The sequence below is a fragment of the Parambassis ranga genome, chromosome 14 (assembly GCF_900634625.1).
Source record: "Parambassis ranga chromosome 14, fParRan2.1, whole genome shotgun sequence".
Lineage (NCBI taxonomy): Eukaryota > Metazoa > Chordata > Actinopteri > Ambassidae > Parambassis > Parambassis ranga.
Genome location: NC_041034.1, coordinates 16,754,673 through 16,776,970, shown reverse-complemented (window position 1 = coordinate 16,776,970; position 22,298 = coordinate 16,754,673). Strand labels below are relative to the sequence as shown.

General features: G+C 42.8%; 1 protein-coding gene across 2 annotated transcripts in view; it reads left to right on the top strand.

Moving 5' to 3' along the window:
• The first annotated feature begins 303 nt into the window (after positions 1–303).
• camkk1a (calcium/calmodulin-dependent protein kinase kinase 1, alpha a) overlaps positions 304–22,298 on the top strand; it is a 49,534-nt gene continuing 27,539 nt past the window's right edge. For both annotated transcript variants that reach the window (XM_028420947.1, XM_028420946.1), the window contains exons 1-2: positions 304–688; positions 18,859–19,288. In XM_028420947.1, coding sequence (XP_028276748.1) covers positions 18,956–19,288 — 333 coding nt within the window. In that variant the 5' untranslated portion in view covers positions 304–688; positions 18,859–18,955. The remainder of the gene's footprint in view (positions 689–18,858; positions 19,289–22,298) is intronic.

The window sequence follows — 22,298 nt, the reverse complement described above, 5'->3', positions numbered from 1 at the left end:
GCGGGAGCAGAAGCGTGGCCAGTAGAGGCGCTAGTGAGCAAGCTGTCCGGTATTAACGGAGGAGCAGCATAATGAACCATTAGCGGTACAGCTAGTTAGAAATCTCATCTCTAATTCATGATGTATTCTTGCAATGTCAGTGACAGGCTGTGACTGTGCAGCACGCCGCCGGTGGCTGTGGGTACTGTACTGGCTCGGTGTCGACCGTGCAGCGGGAACAGGGCGGGTCTTAGGACCCGTGGATTCATTCCCTGTCGAATAATAAAAGTTGGAAGGATCCGCGCGCTGTCGACGTGCGACAAGCAGTCAGAGTGTGTCAAAGTGTTTGCGGCCAGCCCTTCTGCTGCTGTGTGCACATTGCAGTGGTGCAACAGCAGCCAGCTGCAGGACTGTGTGTGTGTGTGTGTGCGTTCAGCCGCTGGGTGTCTTCACAGGAGAGAGGGGTGTAGGCTGTTCTGCCCGCGTTTTCCGGAAGAGAGGGTGTGAAACATGGGACACAGCTCAGGTCAGCAGCTGATCCAGCCGCACACGCAGCAGAGAGCCTGCATGCCTTTCTGTTAGTCTGCACGGTGGACAGAGAGAGAGAGAGAGAGAGAGAGTCAGACCCGCACCGCGCGTCCGAACGGGACATCCCTCCGGAACCCTTTCACTGAGACTCCAGCTCCAGCACGCCCGGGCGCTCGTGTGGGTGAGTGAAACTTTTAAGATCATCTCATCCGTGCTGCGTTCAATGTTCGGTCGTGGGTCGCTGGACCGGTCGGTGAGGTGGAAATATGGGGAAGTAAAGCTGAGTGTGCTCGTGTGCAGTGCGGAGGGATGTCACCGCACGTGCTTCCTGACCGTGTTTTATTGATGTGCAGCGTGGATCCTCTGCAGCACCCTGCCACAGAGACGCAGCGTGATCTGTGTCATGCACCTGGCAGCAGGTGATGCCCCCTCATTCCCGGGACCAGGGGCCCTCCCACAGCACCCCAAGGGGCCCCCCTATAATTTAACAGTGTGATGTCAGGTACATCTACATGATGCTGCCACTATTTCAGAGAGAAATATTATTACACTCCAAGATATTTGAGGATGATTTTCTTTACACAAGCCTTTTAACAAGCTTAGAAAACACACACATGTTGGTTCTTCTGCTTAAAATAGAGTAATTATTCAACATTTTGTTGTAAAATGGCATATAAGGTGCCGGATTTATTTTTTGCCTGAATTCTTTTTTTGTCTTTTCTTTTCTTCTGAAATAATTTGAGCTGATTTTTTTTTAAGCGTCTGTGGACTTTCAGCTGATGGAAAATAGTGCATCCAACAGCACTTATCATAATCATCCCCCCACATTGGGAGCAAGTAAAAAAAACTTGAGGAGCTGCAGTGTTCGTTTATTCCATCATGTTGTCAGCTTGTGAATGACAGATGAGGGAGCACAGTGAGTTTATTATTGTAATTAGGAGGCTCTTTTTGTTGTTAATGTTGCAAGTGATTAATAAAATGATGTGCCTCACCAGAGAAGAGGGGCAGCACTGTTGTATGAGGCATTTTCTGGTGACATTGTGCATGTTGGGCGACCACCTGTGTTGACTATGGTGCAAGCCAGCCTTTCAATGGAGAAATGAGTCATTGATCAGCCAGTCAAAAGACTATTGACCCTCAAAATGAATGCTTGTTAGTACTGATTAGTCATTTTTTAACCAGTTTTTGGGGAGCTTTTTTTATTGGAAATCTCTATGGAGAGAAATGGATAACTGGAGAGGATGGTAACTATCAAAAACAAAAAAAAAAACAAAAAAAAAGTCCTAATGCCCTTTTTTTAGAGCTGTGTGTCTGTGTCTGTTTGTGTAGCTGCTGTGCATTAGAAAGCATTTTGTCCTGACATGGTTGTTCTCTGTGTCTCGCTCAAGTGGGGCTCATTTCATTTTTATTGTTTTATCCCTCATTCATGAAGCACAGAGCTGAACTGCTCCCCTTTGAAGTTAATATAAGGAGGACTTCCGAATGAATTAACTCGTCTTGACGCAGCACCTTAAAGAACAATCAGCAGGTACATGAGTGACACGGAGCAAATGACTGAACCATCCCTGTTTCCCTCCTTCACCTCAGACAGCAGAGTGAGGCCTGACGTTTGCTCGGCCGATGGAAAACCTGGTGGACAGTTTGATGGCTGGAGTCCCCTCAGGCCGATGTTTAAAATGAGTTCAGCTGAGTTAGCCGGAGGTTGTGTTGCAAAAGTGCGGATGTTATTGCGAATGTGGGTGCTGTGCCATTCAACTTCCCTCTTGTGGTCTAATTAAATGTTGAGTAGTCAGCTTTATGATCAGTGAACACCAGAAATGGGAGTCGTAACACAAAAGGAGCTTGAGGACTGAAGGGAAGATTAAATGAAATGTTCCTCCAGTCTGAACAAACTGGCGACAAGTGGCTGGCTTGTGTTTTATCCTGCTGGGCATGTTCACAGTTCCTGGGTCTTGCTGCAGAATTGATGTTTGTCCAGTTTTTTGCAAAGAGAATTAAAAAAAAGAAGACAAGGAAATGTGCGCAAGACTGCACACATTACACATTTCTGCTGCTTCTGCATTCTGCTTTATGTGCTGAAGGCTTTCTCTGCCCTCTTAGCGTGGGGCTGTAGTAACCATAATAGTGCTACAGCCCAGCTCCTTAAAAAGAGAACATGTCAACAGCTCCCAGCTCCCTCTGTATCTCTGGGGAATCACTTCCACCGGATCTGGAGGAGAATCATCATTGTGTGTGTGTGTGTGTGTTTCATCGTGCACATGATGTCATTACAGCATTAGTGTTTTTTTAAATGAATGTCTCCAACAGTTTTACACGGAGGCCTGAGTATCATTCACTCATATTATGTCAAGCACAGCTCCACTCTGAGACAGGGAGAATAAGCAGACAGCGTCTCTGCAGCCCTGCTGCTGCTCTGGGCTGCAGCCGCTTCTCATTGAAATGGTTCCCAGCCTAATTGGTGAGGATCACCAAATCTCTGTAGAGCTTTACACAGTTAGCAGGAAGGGCTAATGCATGTGATAGAATCTTAACATGGAAGACCCTGGTATTTGTTTAATGTCTCTTCGCTGTGATCATCACCACATTATGTGTGTGTGCGTCTCAAACCGGATGAAAATAGAAATAAATCCGTGCCTGACCTTGACCTAGAGTGGTGCGGCTTTGGCGGGATTTGATGCTTTGATACTCTGAGGACGCCCATCTTTAAAAGACTTGTTCCAGCTGTAAGAAAAGAGCAGCAGCTGTATTTGCTGTGGTGTTTCTGTTAGCGCTGCGTCCTCCGCCTCTTCTGTGGAATTGGCTCCTGATTCCTGGAAGTTCCCTACGGTGTGTGTTTGCGGAGCTGCACTGTTAGAGGCACTCCAGAGATACAAGGTGGACACCATGCTAACAGTGTAACAGGCAGGAGATGACTGATGGAAGCAGGTTATGAGGAGCATGTGTGAGCCATAGAAATGAAGGGGATTTGATTATCTGTGAAGAGCGTGCTTGTTTTATTTGTCGTTTCACACTCTTGTTGTGTCCGTGTTAATCACTTGTCAAATGGGCACTGATGCTCCACGTTAGGGATCTCAGTCTAAATGTTGTTTGTGCCTCGTTTTCAGAGCTGGCATCATTTTATGGTCCAGTCCTCCTCATCTGAGGAATGAAAGTCTGCCTCATCATCCTGTTAAATCATGGATTCATTCAACCTCTGTGCTGATTACTGCTGCTTGTAAAAATGTTCTTGATGGAACCTGCTAATGGCTGTTTATCAGAGTGTCTGTGTTATTAATTAGGTCACTGCTTGATTAATTGATTATTTATTTGTGCATGAAACACAATACCAATCCATCTGCTCGACTGCAAAGGTAAATTCTTTATTGTACAGGGTTACAGCAAGTTTGCCTAAGCTGTAATCTAACACATGTAAACTTGTAAAGTGTGATGCTCATATTACCACATATCATTTGTTTTTTTTTACAACTGATATGATGAGCATGCTAATGCTTGTTAGCAAAGCTTTTTGGATTACAACACGTATTTCCTTCCTACTGATGCAAGCGAGCGTAGCCCTGTAGCGCGCAGTTTCCATGGTTATACCCAAGCTTTGAAGGAAGGGCTGGAGCACATTGAAATCTCATCATTAATGTTTTCAACAGCATCTTCCTGTTGTTTGTTGGCAAATTTAAGCTGCTAACTTTTGTAGGTGCAATCCTAAAAAAGAGAGTCTCCCTTTAAATAGAACCCTGTTGCTTTCACACACACCGTAATAAGACTTGTTCAGTTATGTTGCAGTGAGCATGGTCTATACAACGTCATCAGTAAGGACTGCAGATCTAAAGTACATCAGATAAAAAAGCCTGATTTGAATGCATAATCAGACAACTTGTCTGCTCTGTCATCACTTTGTTATTGTAACAAAAACAGAGATACTCGTTATGTTCCTGGTGCTCTCGGGGAGGGTTGACAGTGTCTTATTAACGTGAGCCACTCAGAGTGGTGAGGAGGAATGAGGAAGACCCTTTAAACAGACTTGCCGCTCCGCCGCTCTGCTATCATACACACTGAGTCAGACTCTGACATGGAGAGAATACTACAGCGGGATGGGACAGGCACAAACAAGCTGCACCAGCTATTTAACTGCACCAGCATTTAATTCCCACTCTGACTGTGTTAAATGTGTATTTTGCAATAACATGATGGGAAGATGTGTGTATATGATTTCACTGATACCCTGACTTGCCTCTACATATTCACTGTAAGCTCTTACATAGCAGTAACCTTGATGATTTCTCAGATGTTGTGGGTTGGTTCCAGGTTTTGCGTGATGTTATCGCACACAGACTCTTTGTTGTGAAAGAAAGGCACAGTCGTGGGGGAAATTCTTCCCGCTGTGACTGAATGTTACCTTTCTCACGTGTAGCTTCGCTTCATACTCCAAACACACTGCAAGAAACATAATTGTGAACCCTGAAGTGTCACTTACATGTGTTTTGGGTGTTTGCCGAGACTGAATACATTAATATATTTACACATCCTCATTAGTTCATTTTGTACCAGGCCACATCTGCATATGAAGCTTAATTATTCAAAGCACGGTCAGTAAGGACTCTGGGGTTTCTCAGATCTCTTAGTTAACCTCGTCCAAGTGCTAGCCTGCACTCCACCCCACTTGCACTCCTCCCCTGTCCTCATTAGCCTGTGTGCAGAGAGACACCAGCATGTATGAGATCCCTGCAGTTAATATTGGAACATGTTTATTAGAAGAACATGTCTAAGCTTCAAGAAAATGAAAACGACTTATTGATTGATCTGTGTTGAATTCTACGACCTGCCTGGAAGGAGCTCTGCAGTTATTTCCATATGGTCAGTGAGCTAACTGAAATAATTGATGGCTGGTTGAGTTTGTGTCCATCCTCTAGAGAGACATGTCTGCCGGCTGTCCAAGACTCTTCCACAAACCCTGACACTAGCTTTTCCTCTGTGGTGACTTGTCACAGTGGACTCCTCTGGGTACAGTATAGACAGCCGAAGCCCTGCCTTCTTCTCAGGTTAGCTTGTTCCAGACGTCATTTCATTTATTCCTCCAGGAGGAAGGACAGACTGCAGAGAGGCAGCCTCAATGATACAGTTACAAATAAATGGTAATTTCGAGTGAGTGCCCACACACTCACAGAGGCTTCTGTAGTTTGCCACCCAACCCACATGTGACAGCTATGTGATACATACAGTAGTAATGAGATATAGATTAACAGATGGTATGTTCTTTGTTTACATCTGATTGAAGTGTTAGATGGGGGGGCTTAACTGTGTGGAGAATTTTTCCCAATCCGGATCGTGTGTGTGTGTGTGGTTTCACTTGCTTCTACATAAATAAAAATGGTTTCATGTCCATGCAGGAAAAGTTTTGCAGTCCCTGCTGATACTATCTCTACTGCAGGCTCATGTTGTATTGAGGTAATCTGATTATAAATTGCAAATTCCATAATACTGCATTCTCACAGTCATCTTGGTGACACCTTGGCGGCACCATATTAACACTGGTGTCAAAAGAGGTCACATTTTTTCACTCGTACTCTCACTTTGACTTTTTGTTTAGTTTGGTTCCAGACATACAATCCTATGGTTGTGTTTAGGGATTAAATTTACTGGGTTGCTTTAAAACAAAAAACAGCTCCTGTCACTTCTACACTATGAGTCCCTGCCTGAAAAGGACTCGGCTTATGTTTCTTCCCAAAAAGGCCTTCCATTGGAGTCTTCTTGTTGAAGCCTGATCCTTGAATGCTACCGTTAGCTTTATATGTGACACCTTTATTGAACCCTTCTTTTTTTCAGCCCAGGTCTAGGGTTGACAGTGCTCATCAGTCTAGCACCTTAGTTAAGGCTGAAATTGATTTTGTGCAGACATTCATTGTCTTCAGAGGATGAACCCTTTTAAGGTTTGGACTAAAATGGCTCATCAGTGATTGGATTGATGGGAATGTAGTTCACATGGGCCATGGCCATGGGCCATCTTTCTATAATCATTAGGCTTCTTCACTGCCCCTGATGCTGTACCAGCATGAAATCACTAACAAAGTTGTTACCGTCTCTGCTTCTATAAATTGTGTGTGCAGTGGTGGCGAAGGCTCTGGCAGATTGTCTGCTGCTGCTTAGCAATGACAGCATTGCTGGGGGAGGAATTCACTCATGTGGCTCCAAAGACAGGCCTGTGATTTCACTGAGTTCTGCCAGCTAAAGAGAAGGAGCTTAAACCCCTGCTAAGATCTGTGCTGACAGAACCCCCCCCCCCTTCTATATGACACGCTTTTACTATTTCTGCTCAGGTGTCCTCACAGTAGCCCCGTATAAATATCCCTCTGTGTGCATGATGGAATTGCATGAAAGAGCAGAGCTGGTAGTCTTTGTGATGAAATCCTGCAGGAGTGAGAGGCAGAATCTGACCTAGGGCCAGATGACACTACTGCTCTGTTTTTTAAGAGAGAAACCTATTTTGGTGAGCAAACGGTTCTTCAAATCCATTCCAGTACTGGAGAATCGACCATCCTTGGCTCCTCTTGCTGGGCTCCTGCATCAAACTTTCTCTTTGTAGCTTACACCAGGGTGCAGAATAAGAGGCTCTTCAATGCTGCTGCTAACGTTACTGATGAAAGGAGAAAGAGGCTCACGGCTCAGAGGACTGAAATTTCTCTATTTCTTGAGAGTAAACTAGCCTTTATATCATAGGGAAAAAAAACAGGCATGACATTGGTGAGAATAAGCTGCTAACATTAGTCACTAATTGCAGTCAGTACATGTACAAGGCTTCTTGTTACATGGAGAATAGAAATGTTAGATGTGCTAGATGTAAAAATATCAGGTTGGATATGTGGTGGTTTTGTGCTACAGTAGCTTGAAAAGGACAAATAAGGCAACAGAATCACAGTCAAAATTAGAACTCAACTAAGTGACAGCTGAAAAATCTGAGCGGATATATTTGCAATTATGTAACACACTTGCAATCATCTGTTTGCATGTTTGCTTTTACTGACTTGACTTTGATTTGTCAAGTTTTGTCACATTTTTTTGAAAGCTTTAAAAATGCTTGTCTTCCTAATAAAAAATGCAAATGAGCTGTCTGAGCCAAATGATCTGTAAATAATGTAAATAAGGATCATCTGTCCTCAGGGAGCAACATTATTCAGATGAGTCTTCAAAGGCATGCCGGGCTAAACATTCGCTCCCTGTGTGATTCCTGCAGCTTGCTCATGGCCATGCCTCCATAGCCCCTCTGACTGTGACCTTTCCTCACACAAAGAAAACAACCGCGTCTGACTTTGTTTCTGAGGAAGGTTTTCAGATTTTAATTAGTTTTTTTTAATTCACCAACAGCACATTTAGAAACCTGGTCCACAGAGATAAGAGCTGAAAAAGTGTTTTGATGTTTTAAATGCTGCAGGAGACAGATTACCTTGGCAGTGTCTTTTACAGTCTCTGTTAGGAAAGGAGTAAGAAAGGAGATTACATGTATCTAATGTCAGGAGCCGAACCAAGTCATAGGAGGATGTAGCTATAACTGTCCATACCTTGGCAAGTGTAATTACATGGCTAATTGTGTTCATTAGATCATTATCCACAATCACAGGCTGTGGAAGTTAGTCACTATTTTAGACAGCTGCAGTCAGGTCACACTGTGAGACCATAAACACACACACACACACACACACATAAAGATGCACTGAGGATAAAACACCTGTGGCTGTGTGAGGAGAACATCTGTCTTCATTTAGTGCACCACAGTAGATCCTAGTCTCACATTACAGGCTCACACAGCACCTCTTACAGCAAAGATATAAAATTGTATGACATTTACATGCATGGCCGCTGTGCAGTCATGACACAGATGTGTAAAAAAAAGGAAATCTAGGTTAATCTGTGACTCTAAGTTAGCCTAATGTGTGTGCCTGTGTGTGGTAGTCCTGCAATAGGCTTGTAACAAGTCCAGGGTGTACCCCAGCTTTCCTCAGCTGTATTGAGGATTTGTATCATTTACAGGATAATAATGCAGCAGTGTTTTTATTTACTACTTGTCTGCTACCACTACTGTCCATCCATAGCCACCAAAATTATATGGCAGCAGCACTATGAGGTGGGCCTTGAAAGGGGCTAATTGCTTTTCACATGTGCTGTTTCCGATACATCCTGGACACCTCTGAGAAGGACCAGGTTCTCAACTGCACCAACTAAGAGAGAGCAGGTGCAGCAGAGACTGGTGCGGTGACTGGGTCATGTTGTCTGAATGGACGATGGGCACATCCCAAAGGATTTCTTATATGCCGAGCTATGGCGTATATATTCTCAGCTGATCCATCAGTCTTTCTTCCTTTAACCTGATTTAAAAAATGCACTTTGTGTGTTCAGAAATTGTTTCTTTGCTCAGGTATTACCCTGAATTTTAATTTTTTTTAAGCCTGTAATGAATAGTGAAATCTGGACTTGGTTTTCTGGCTACAGCTCACAGCTTGCAGAATACTGAATTAGTCAGTTGGATGATAGTAAGCTGCCGCCAGCACCAGCCCCTGTGCGTCAGGGCGGAACTGGCAGCCAGCCTGCCACCTGACCACAGGTTTCTAACAGTGCTGTGAGGGGATAGAGATCACTGGGATATTCTGCTTCTCCGGGGGATTTAGAGTATCTCTCTCAAGGGAAAAGATAGGTGGCTTCTCATTTTCCGCTGCAACAGATTAATCCTCTGCAGGTTTACATCATCACAGATTTCCAGCATCCTGATACCCAGAGCTTTGAGTGGGATTTCTGATGGTCTGTGAATTGTGTCGCTCTTCAGTATTAACTACTGCTTTCTCTGCTGGATTCGCCCCAAAGCTAACTCCTTCTAAAATTAGATGATCAACTAGTAGCAGCTCGAGCCATTAGCCAGGCTGAACAGTGTGAACAGAGGGTGGAGCTAATTAAGATCCGCCCCACAGAAAATACAGTGACACAAATCTGCACATCGGATGTTGGGGGCAGTCAATGGCCAGTCTGTCCTTGTTAGTGGGATCCTTGTCAGGCAACATTTCTAGGATTCCAGGAAGGTCAGCCATGCCGGAAGCTGCAGCCTCATTGTCAGTGTGCGAGTACAGGAGGAATAATTGGCTCATCCAACTTGCCAGTTTGCACTCTTATATCCGGTGTAATCCTGGGCTTATTATTGCCTGAGGCAGCCAACCTCAGGGAGGGTGGCCCTGGATTTGGTTTAGGATTGTCCCAGAGTACATTTCCGTCCAGTCAGATTGATCGCTGCTCACTGACCTTTTGTCCAGTGTCCAGCCTGAGGGGCAGAGCTGCCTGTCTTCACGTCACATTAATTGGCAACACAAGGAAGTGTTTAACAGGTTTACGGGTACAGCTAGTTATGTCTTCTACAGTTGCCTGCTAATCCTGTGGATCGAATTAAGTAGTTCCAGGGTGTGTCCAGGGTGTTCAGTTGGTCTGTAACAACTGAACAAACCGAAAAAGTGTTTTCTGCTGTAATTGTGGTTTTTGTTGTTCTGTGTTTAAAGCTGGGTTTTTGAGAAGTAACATGAACATGAATTTCCTGCACTGTCACATTGATTTTTATTATTTATCAACAACAATAGGGTGTGTAGGGTCTGTTTTTTGTCATTGTTTCAACATTTTGAGCTATTGCACCCAATATGACACTGTCTTGTATTTCTTCAGGATGAAATGAACACATGTAGTATAGTCTGACTGACTATTTGAAGGACTTCCATGAAATGTGATGCACATATTAATTCCCCTCTCAGGATGTAACCACCTTAATGATTGTTCATCTTAAAAGGCTGTTGAAGGCTGCTCTGAGTGCTTTGGTCGGATTTGTGTAACTGCTGGTGTGATCGTTGACTATAATGAGGCGTTTTGGGTTGTGATGTCATTCTGCATCTGTTGGTGCTCCTAAGAGTAAGCCCTCTTCGACATATTCATCAACATTCACAGTGCTAATAGTTTCCCTTGATCACAGCTGATGGCTAGGATTACTGGGTCCTCTCACAGTTTCCAGAGGCCCTTAAGACGCCACAGAGGCTGCTCCATATGAATGAGACTCACTCAGTCAAAGATGATGAGGCGTAATCACTGCCAACTGTTTGTTACCACAACAGGAGGATCATGGGGGGGAGCTCATTTCAGTGTGTGTGTGCATGCGTGTGCGTGGGTGTGAAAATTCCCTTTAAATGTGTGTGTAAGCTGGGACAGGCGTGCACAGAAAAGCCATGCATATCGACTCTGTTCCCAAAGGCTCACTCTGTCATCCGTCAGAAGCAGCCAGTCGACGTTCCTGCTGGGCTTTCCACTCTTTATATTCCTGCTTTATTTCCCTCAGCAGTTAATGTGACCTATCCCTCATTTGAGTGAGATGAAATGTGACAGAATGTGGCGGGAGGAAGACCTGATCAACCTGTGGTCTCAGGGAGAATGGAACTGCAGGGAGAGGAGCTTTTATTTTATATAAAGAAGCATTAGATAGATAGGCTGATGTAGGATAAGTGCCAGTGAGAGTGTGTTTGTAGTCTGTAAAAGCCTGCAATAAAGACCTCTTTTATGAGATTCTCACTCATTTAATTAGTAGAGATTTTCTTATCACTTAACCACATGATGTTTTTTCCCCATCCGCCCTCAATCCTTGTTATTTTGCTTGACATTAAAATGGTCACAATTATACGAGCATCTGCACTACAACAGCATCTGCCCTGATGGTCAACTGTGACTCTAATGGGCTTACATTTCCTACTTAGTAGATTTCATTGTACAAATGAAGTTAATTTGATTACAGTGACCTTTAATTAGACACCCAGTCATTCCTGACATTTGTCCTTTAATCAGCTTTGAATGGTTTCTAATGATGTGAACAGTGGAGATGTAGCTGTACATACCTGTTACAGCTCCGTGGGGTTGATGGTTTGATGTAACTTTTGATTATGGCTAAGAAATAAACCCAGCAGAGTCCCTGGCATATACAGAGATCCAGTACATGTACAGTTCCCCCCGCTCTCTCAGAGCGCGTAAAAGGTAAATAGGTAAGTGGATCTAATTCATTTAAGATTTCTGTGCAGAGATGGTAAACCCAGTGAAGCTCAAATTCACCTAAAATCAAAAACTACCCTACTACTATTGCAAATAGATTCATAAACACATAAGACATTCCATAAGTATAAATGTATATGCGTGTCTGTTTATGTATATACAGTGGCTTGCAAAAGTATTCATACCCCTTGAACTTTTCCACATTATCTTAAATTATGACCACAAACATATAGGGCAGCAGTGGCTCAGTGGTATAGCAGGGTTGTCCAATAACTGGAAGGTTGGTGGTTCAATCCCAACTCCTCCCTAAGTCATTTTTGTGTGTCCTTGGTGCACAATTGTGAAGTAGAAAGAAAATTAAACACAGTTCAATTCTTTTTTTTTACAAATAAAAAACTGAAAAGTGCAGTGTGCAAAAGTATTCAGCCCCCCTGATTCAATACTTTGTGGAACCCCCTTTTGCGGCAATTACAGCTGCAAGTCTTTTTGGGTATGTCTCTACCAGCTTTGCACATGTACAGACTGAAATCTTTGCCTATTCTTCCTTGCAAAACAGTTCAAGCCGAGTCAGATTAAATGGAGAACGTTTGTGAATGGCAGTTTTCAGATCTTGCCACAGGTTCTCGATTGGATTTAGGTCTGGACTTTGACTGGGCCATTCTAACACATGAATATGTTTCATTTAAACCATTCCATTGTAGCTTTGGCTTTATGTTTAGGGTCATTGTCCTGTTGGAAGTTGAATCTCTGCCCCAGTCTCAAGTTTTTTGCAGACTCCAACAGGTTTTCCTCCAAGATTGCCCTGTATTTGGCTCCATCTATCTTCCCATCAACTCTGACCTGCTTCCCTGTCCCTGCTAAAGAGAAGCAGCCCCAGAGCATGATGCCACCACCATGTTAGTGGGTATGGTGTGTTCAGAGTGATGTGCAGTGTTAGATTTTTGCCACATATAGCGTTTTGCATTTAGGCCAAAAAGTTCAATTTTGATCTCATCTGACCAGAACGGGTGGGTCACTAACATGGCTTTTTTTTAATTTTAGATACTGTATTAATCCCAGAGGGAAATTCGGCTGCTGCACAAGCAGTGTCATACAATGATGAGCAAGGCGCGCCACAGGCTAGGGTGAAGTGTCTTGCCCAAGAACACACAACAGTGACTAGGGAGGAGTTGGGATCGAACCACCAACCTTCCAGTTATTGGACAACCCTGCTATCCCACTGCGCCACTGTTGCCCCTGGCTTCTGGCAAACTGCAAACGGGACCTCTTGTGGTTTTCTTTAACAATGGCTTTCTTCTTGCTACTCTTCCATAAAGTCCAGATTTGTGCAGTGCACGACTGATAGTTGTCCCATGGACAGATTCCCCCAGCTGTAGATCTCTGCAGTTCATCAAGAGTCACCATGGGCCTCTTGCCTGCATCACTGATCAGTGCTCTCCTTGTTTGGCCTGTTAGTTTAGATAGATGACCATGTCTTGGTAGGTTTGCAGTTGTGCCATACTCTTTTCATTTGCAGATGATGGACTGAACAGTGGTCTGTGAGATGTTCAAAGCTTGGGAAATCTTTGTATAGCCTAACCCTGCTTTAAATTTCACCACAACTTTATTCCTGACCTGTCTGGTGTGTTCCTTGCACTTCTTGATGCTGTTTGCTCCCCAATATTCTCTTAACAAACCCAACTAGGCCGTCACAGAACAGCTGTATTTGTACTGAGATTAAATTACACACAGGTGGACTTTTTTTAATCATTAGGTCAACATTCGATCAGTCAGAAATCATCAGGCAACTTCTGAAGGCAAGAAAAAAGGGGGCTGGGCTGAATACTTTTGCACACTGCACTTTTCGTTTTTTTATTTGTAAAAAAACACAGCTATTGTGTTGGACTTTCATATAACATCCCAATAAAATATATTTATTTTTGTGGGAATAAAGTGAGAAAATGTGTTCAAGGGGTGTGAATACTTTTGCAAGCCACTGTACTTATGAGAAAAGTACATGCCTAAAGCACTGCGGCCATGCCCGGCTGTTTAGTGGCCTTTAGTTTGACACACTTTGTGTCTCTTTTCAGCTGTCTTTCTACAATCTGTATGTAGCTGCGGAGGTGTGCTCTTCCCAGGCAGAAGAAGAATTTCAGTACTCTGAAGATACAAGAAGTAGAGTAGTGTGCACTTACACTTGTATCAAATGCTTGCTCCCTCAAAGGCAGGTCACCAATATCATCTGAAGCATTGCCATCATTTAGAGAACACACAATGCAATATACACAGATACACTGTTTACAGCCAGGGAGCTGGCTCTATGGTCTGTTGTTGTTGTGCAGGTAAACATATATTGTTGTTAATGTAACATGTATACAGTTCAAATCTTCAGTTTACAATCATCGTATATGAGGGAAAAGAAGCAACTAGGCATGCATATGGCCATTATTTATGTAAGACATGCTGCCACACATTTCCTGCCACAACACATTTGGATGTGGATTCTGAAAGGCTCCATCCATCAATATCAACACAGTGGTGGTGCACCTCTGAAAGTCTGTGGTTCCCTTCAAACATTGATCCATGTCTGATCCCGGATAAGGTTAACGTGTACTGTAGAAACGTTGCAGGCTTTTGGCCACAGTGTGTAGTCTGTCAATATGTGCTCTGTTCTGCATCAGGAGTTTGTCAATAACATTTAAAAAAGCATCTTACAGTCACAGAGCAAAGTCATCACAATGCAGATTTTCTTCCAATCACATCTTTGTCATCAGAGAACAATCAGTTGATTGCATTTGATGCAGAAATGTGTGATGCTGCACCTCACTACATTTCAGAAGTCAGTAGAGAAGAAGTCCACAGATTCTTATAAGGAGAGAAAACATATGCTGTCAATGCACAGCCGTGACTCTCAGTGCAGGGCTGCCAGGTCAGACACTTGCATTAGGTAAACCAGGAAGCTGCCAGCCCTCTGTTGAATGTGCACTGTTCTTTGCATTTTGTCAAGGACCCCAGAGGTGACAGACAGAAACACTCAGAGCCATTATAAATGAACAGCCACATGATCAATGATTGTTTGGGTGCATTAGTTTGGGTTGCTCTGCACTTTCTCTGCCTTTCTTTCCTATGAATAAGAGATTTCATCTTGATTTTGGCCTTGGAGCGCTGTGTTTGCTGTCTGCACACAATCCGAATGATGTGGTGTGGGGGGGGGGGGGGGATTGAAGATGGGTTAAGGGTGAAAATGGTTCGCTAATGGAAGCCAAATGGATTCATTTGTTCACCCTCTGCAGCCCACTCTCCCCTCTTACTGTAATTGGCTTCTTTCTATCTATGCTGAATTGAAAGGCACACTTCGTATTCAATTCTCAAGGTTCTCATGGTTTCATCTGGCCATTTTCTTTTTCCTCAGTTTGTTTACCTAATTAAGGAAAGATCTTGTATAATTACATGAGCTTGAAATATTGAAATTTGCCTCAGCAGCAGCGCATGTTGTTGAGAGAAAGCATCAATCTGCTTAATTGCTTCCATTTACAGCACAGCGCTGTATTTCCTCTGTGTATCTGAGTTTTTTTTGTTTGATTGGCTGCAAAAACAGACTTAAACAATTCCATATACCATGCAGATATTGTTTCATTTTGTTTATACAATTTACTCTTATCAGTGGCTCATGAACAATCCAAATGAGAAACACAGAAAGTTTAAATTTAAGTTTCCATTACACCTCACATTCATTCATTTGTCAGGATGGCTGGAAGCAGTGAAAAGGGTTAGATAAGGAAAGGAAATATTACACCTAATAAAAAAAATTGCCCCTGCATAATGGAAATGTGTGGTTACCTGCTTCTGTAAACAAATAAAAGTCACAGTGCAGCTAAAATTAATAACCAGCCCAGTGCTGCTCCTCCGCCTCCCACTTCTGCTGGCCTGTTGCTCGCACAAGCAGCGGGCCTGAATGGTGCTGCAGAGGAGAGAACCCGTTTCAAGAGACACATAATCACTAGTTGTGATAAAAATTAGCAAAATATGACAGATCCTTTTTGTTTTTCTCAAATGAGTCAGGAGTCAAACAATGCATTTCCCTCGCTGCTGGCAGTTATAAAGGCTTTTCCTGCTCTTGCCATTTGCATAGTTTAAATAACAGTCATTTGAAATATGCAAATGGTGCTAGGCAAAATTATGATGTGTGTCATAGGAAACTGGTGGCGCTGACACACACGGTGTATGCAGTATGACATTCTGACAAGGCATTATGAATTATGTTATAGATATTTTTAAACAGTTTTGAATGATATCTTATATGCTTCACATGATTATTCATTATAGGTCACATGATTATTCCTGGCCTGTTCAGAGTACCCAATGACAGCTGACAGGCTCCAGCCTTCTGTGACCCCGTGGGTATAGCATATGGACCCACACCAACTCTTTGGGAAAGTGTAGTTTTTTTTTTGCTCCTCATGCCATTGCTTTAGCTGATGATATTCTAAATGTACACTGCTCAAAAAAATAAAGGGAACACTAAAATAACACCTCCTAGATCTCATTGAATGAAATATTCCAGTTGAAAATCTTCATTACATAGTGGAATATGTTGAGGACAAAATAACATAAAAATAATCAATGTAAATCAAAATTATTAACCCATGAAGGTCTGGATTTGGAACCTTACTCAAAATGAAAGTGGAAAGCTGCCAGACACAGCAAACCTTCTTGCCACAGCTCTTATTAATTAACCATCCTGGATGAGCTGCACTACCTGAGCAACTTGAGTGGGTTGTAGACACTGCCTCATGCTACCTCTTGGGCTGAGAGCACTGACAAAATGCAAAAGTGATCAAAAATCAGGCAGAAAAGATGAGAGCAGGGCTTGTCCTGATAACTGCCTCTCATTTCCACCTGTTGTCTGTTCCATTTGCACAACAGCAGCTGGAACTGATTCACAATCAGTGTTGATCCTAACTGGACAGGCTGATTTCACAGAAGTGTGACTGACTTGGAGTTACATTGTGTTCTTTAAGTGTTCCCTTTATTATTTGAGCAGTGTATATCGAGTTTTATCAGATTTGCTGAAGCACCAGATGGTTTGTTTTAAAGAACCATCCAGGAAGTCCTCAGTGGAAAACAGTGGAAACAGGGCCAGCGCTTTCAAATAATACTTTGGCAGGTAGTTGAACTGATACTGTACTGTCACCATCTATCTCTGACTAGCCAATCAGATCGCTTACTAGTATCATCATCATCACAGCCTCATCACATCTAAAACACACCCCCAGCTGTCAGCAGTTCCGCAGAGTTTGTTGGTCTGAATCTGTTGTCAATGACAGATGCAGTGTTGTCTCACAAATCTGAGTCATTACCACTGGTCTCAGCTATGCATGCACAGGATTTTGATAAACCAGTGACCACTTTGACAGAACGACATTTTGGCTCATTTGTATAGTGAAATTAGGTCATACGTGGGGGGGCTGACATACGTGGCTATTAAATGGAGGACGAGGAGTGTGGTGCTGTCACTTTGCCCCAGACTTTTTACCCTGAAGGTTGAGGTCTGTGTGCCTTGTAGGATGGCTGTTTACCTTCAATTATGTGCTTCATGACCCATAGCAAATGTCACTTCAAACACATTTTAGCGTAACCTTTAATGCACCATGATTAGCCCATTTTAAACTTAATATTTGTGCTGTCACTGCTGCGTTGTAAGTATTCCCACTCTGAGGTTTTTCAGCTTTGAGCTGAAGCACCTGGTGCATTTACTGTCAGTATATTTTCACATATAAGCTGTTAGTGGCTTTACTAAAAGCCTACAATTAAAGAAAAGAAAAAGTCAAAAATGTGTGCCAGTTTGCCTGTCTCAAAAAATACAGTATACACCTGGTCTGAAGCTAAGCTATGAACTGCCAAACCCGACACACTTCTCTACAGTCGTGCACAACTGTATGAGTTTGTTTTGAGCAGCTGAGCCTTGGCTATGCAAATGTATGAATGACACACCTGGACAAAGTGGAACACTGTGTTATTTTTGAATATGAAGCTCTACCTTCCTGACACACTTCAGGAATAGCGTAACATGGCCCATTTACTGAACACCTCAGGAGTGACTTTGTTATTTGGCTCCACTGTCTCTTTTCTGACTGATGTGTCTTTTAAAGGCACATACATAGACCCAGGTGGGGTCCTTTGGGATGAAAGCGCTCTTGATTCCTGCTGTTACATAGATTATGTTTTCAAGTGGCCTTTTCCTAGGATGGCTGTGCGAGGCTCACTTTGCATCTTTGTGTTCTTCCATATGCAGAACAAAACCTCCACCAGATGCGCCAGAGAGCTTTGATATTCCCAGTCTGTGGCAATCTGCCGCTGACTAGATTTTTTATTAGAGATGAAAGGGGAAAGCACAACAAACAAATCCCACTAAATACGCATGCATACACACACACACACATTGTGCTGTGTGCTCACAATACCTTTAGTCTTTTTATGTGTACATTTCTTTGTGCCAGTCCACCCACAATCATTGCATGGAGATACAGAGAGCCATGGCTGAAGGCATAAAGCATAATTAGCTTTGCAGTTAAAAGGATGGATTTCATTTGAATTTATAAGGCTGTGACTACTGTAAATTGACCCAGCAGGTCAGCAGCCCACACAAAGAGATGACATTTCCACTTTAATCTGACTGCCTGATTAAATCCGTGCTCATAAATGTACTCTATTTTGTTTGAGTCTGTTTTATTGACAGAAAAAAATCAATAGCTACAAGAATATTTCACAGTGTGGACTGAGCCACCTCTGATTTTGTGAAAGTGAATATTAATGACAAAATAAATATGTGAACTTTTACACATTTTCTGTAGTGTTGCATAATGTATTATTGGCTCAGATTCAAACTGTTGGACACGATATAAGAGTCTGCATGACAGCCAATGAAGTAATATGGCAAGTTAGCCCGAGCAATCCACTCCATCAGGGTGGATGCTGTTATCCACTCCAGACACATTTTTCAACCTAATGTTGCACACAAAGGCAAGGCAATGAAATGCAATTATAATCAGTCATTTTACACTGAATTGTTTATTTTTGAATGGTGTTGTCCCTGAGTGTTGTCTGCAGGTATGAAATATATTAAATATGATGGAACCCAGAGGTTAAAAAAAAAGACAAACACTAAGTGTGCATATTTCTCCCAATATAGCTTTTAGTGATAACAATTTAAAGTGCTCATAAATGCATACAAGACTAGAATATTCCTGTTAATCCATGTGTGTGCTGAGTTCAGCTCATGTTACTGTGTCTGACCTGAAAGCCTCTTTTCTTCTGTCTCTCCAGCATTGCAGCCACAGGCTGGCATAGGTCACGTTGATGCGGCTGGGTGCTCTCTGGTACTCTCCCCACCACCTGCTCCTGCACCGCCTCCTCACCCACCATGGCTATGAGCAGTGACCCCGGCTGCGAGAGGCTGGACCCCAACTCTTCCATACAGACCGGCAGTCTCACAGACGTTATGGCCGCCATGACGACAAAAGACCCTGACGGCTCACCTGCCAACGGCGTAGGGAGCGGCAGGGATCAGCAGGACGGGGCTCAGGCCAAGAGGACTCAACCGTCGAGGCCTAACCTGACTGGGAGGAAGCTGTCGCTGCAGGAGCGCGGCACTTATCTGTCGTCAGGCTCTGGAGGAGGCTTCACGCACATCTCTCCTCGTGTTGCTCGCCGACCTACAGTGGAGTCAAAACGGGTGTCCATATCAGACTCACAGGTGAGATGTCAGGTTTGTTGAAGCATTTTCAGTTGATATAAATGTTTTAGCAACATAAAAATGACATTTACAGCACTCACGGTATCCTTGTTATTCATCTTTCTGCCATCAACAATGCTCTGGTTTGAATCTGAGTGTCTGTATTTGGGTGTGACAGGTGGTGCCATAGTGGGGAGCGAGACACAAACTGATAGAAGCAGCTCCATCATGCTTATGAGAGCAGCTGTCACAACTAGATACAAGCAGCATATAGCTTGATAGCTCTGCAGTATCACACACAGGTTGTGTTAATATATAATATGATCCCATTTTCTATCAGAGATGACATAGATGTGTGTAAAATAACCCTGCATGCTCTGCATGAAGAGCAGGGGTGCCATAATGTCATGTGAGGGCACTGTGCTTCGACAAAAGCACTTTTCACTGTTTGTCAGGCAGATGTGTGGCGCATTCTGGCAGGCATTGTGCTGCTGGGTAGAGCAAAAAAAAAAAAAGAAGTCAGGGGTCACAGTAATCATGTGGGCCATTTGTGTGCTTGTTTTTCTGTGTCTGTTGGTTTAAACAATATAAAAAAAATAATCCAGCTTTGGCGACAGCTGATGCCTTTCCTGCTGTACTCACTCGCTGTAGTTTCACATTTTCTTTGGTGAAGGCTGTTCCATTCTGTCATTTTTTACTGCACCTCCAGGAGAAAATCCACATTGTCAAATCGCCTCCATTCTAGTGCTTCAAGCTTGACAGGTCCACAGTGATAAACACAGCACGGGAGGAGCACTGGAGGCAGGCTGCAGCCATATATATATCAGCATGAATTATCACAATGACAAACAACGAAAGCTGCTTGACCCTTTTGGGTGCATATTATAACAGATTATTTTATTAGTAATAATCTGCATTGCATCATGCTCAATTTTTAGACCCTGTTGGAAAAATAGCATGAAGATGTATTCTTTGCTAAATATGATGCTAGAGCCACACAATGGTTAAGGTGACCTTGTCACATACGACATAAAGTGAAGGTGGCCCTGAAGCACACTTGAAGTACAGGGGAGTCCAACACTGACAATGACTACAATATTCATAAATAAATGATTGATATCATATTTAAATGGTAAGTTCTTTTTTTATTCTTCTATCTAGCCAAGAAACAGAGACATCAGTCCTCAGTGTTTTTTCATGTAGTGAATCATTAAACAATGTGTAAGTTAGTGACTTATTAACCTTTAAGCAGCGACATCAGTTGTTTTCTTCAATTTTCTTTGACCTAAGCTAAGCTAACAGGCTGCAACAAGACAAAAAAACTCATGAAGTTGCGGCCGAAAAAGGTCTCCATGGAGACGGTGACAGATTTCAACAGTGATGATTATCATTATGTTCACCACACATGTATTGAACATCAGCAGTAACTCAAACATCAGGACTATCAGTTGTGTGTGGAATCTCTACGCTCCTCTGTCTGTTTCCAATTCAGAGTCGACATTAAAAATTCATGACATCTGCCAGGATGTGTGGAACCCCTCTGAATTTAACAGACTGCTGCCACTGACTCGCAGACCTGTCATTGTGTCCTTTCCTATCTGGAAATGGAGTTGCAGCTCTCGCAGTGAACCATAAAAAAAAACGACTCTCATTGCTTGTATTTCGCTGGATATTCAGTACCTCACAGCAGAGAGAGAAACATTTCCTGCTTACACACACATCGGTTATGACTGACAGTTTTTGAAACCTGAGAGGAACGCATACATGACTGTGAAGGTTTTTTTTTTTATTTGTTTTTGTCAGTTTGTTCCTCTCTGCAGTCTGGACGGCTTCACAGAAATTTCACTGCTATATTACATAACGGCAGTTACAGTAACAAAAAGAGGAAATTATTAATAAGGACCCACACTGTTTAAAAACAGAAATGTCCTACTCACAGGAAACAGGACTTTTTGTTCACATAATGTCTACTGTAGGAATTGTGAAGAATTCTTAAAACAATGTCTATTTTGTGGCTTTAATTTAGGATTAAGCTAAGATCAATAAGATCAATACACTGACATCTTCATATCTGAGGGTGCAGCAGTTTCTTTTGATTACCCAGTAACGTTTGTGAGGATGCAAGACAGAAGAAACTGAGTAGAGTCTAGATCAATAAGGATTTTGGTGTCAATAATAGCAATCAAGATATCAGCTTATAGGACTACTCTGCTCCCCTGTAAACAGTGGGAGTGGCCTCAAACTAAGAAATGGCCTCATTGTCTGATTTAGATTCTATTAAAAATAAATTTCTCGATTTTAGCAGACAGATATCATCAGGCTGAATAATACTTTAGCTGTTGTTTCATTCTAGCAGCCTGTTATGGTTGGATTTTCACTTGACAGGATGGAGAAATGATCTTACACTTACAGGCTGTAAATATGGTTAAGCGTTAGTTCCTTTTTCAGTCACATACTTCCTGAAGCTGTTACATTTATCATTTCTCATAATGCATGGTCATTGTTTTGAAGGGCTCAGTGGCACTGATCTATTTGTTATGCAGACATATTGATCAGATGTTGAGTAATGGATGGAGAGACATGGACAGTTTGCTGCAGATCAGACACAGTGGAGCACAAAGTGATGCGTTTAAAGGAGACAGAAGCTGACTGTTAATGTAAAGCAGCAGTCTAATGTGACAGTGAGAGGGAAGAACGGCCCAGAGATATATTGTGTCCCTGTGCAGCATCATTTGATTTAATGCGTGCATGTGTGGCAGATGTATTTAAGGATTTCAGCATGACCCTCTTTATCCATCAGTCCTGACAGAGTATTAACTGCAGCGCCACATCCACTGAGCATGTGCCAGCAAACCATGATCCCGACGGAAGTCCTCTCAGACAATCCCTCCTACTGCTCTTTTCTTTGGATTCTCCTCATTTGCCTTTCCCCTTTATCCATCACTGCCCTATTTTCTCCACTCTTTTTATCTGTCCTCCACCAATCAAAGCAGTCTTTTCCTAAGTTGCATGTACTGTACCTTCCAAAGCC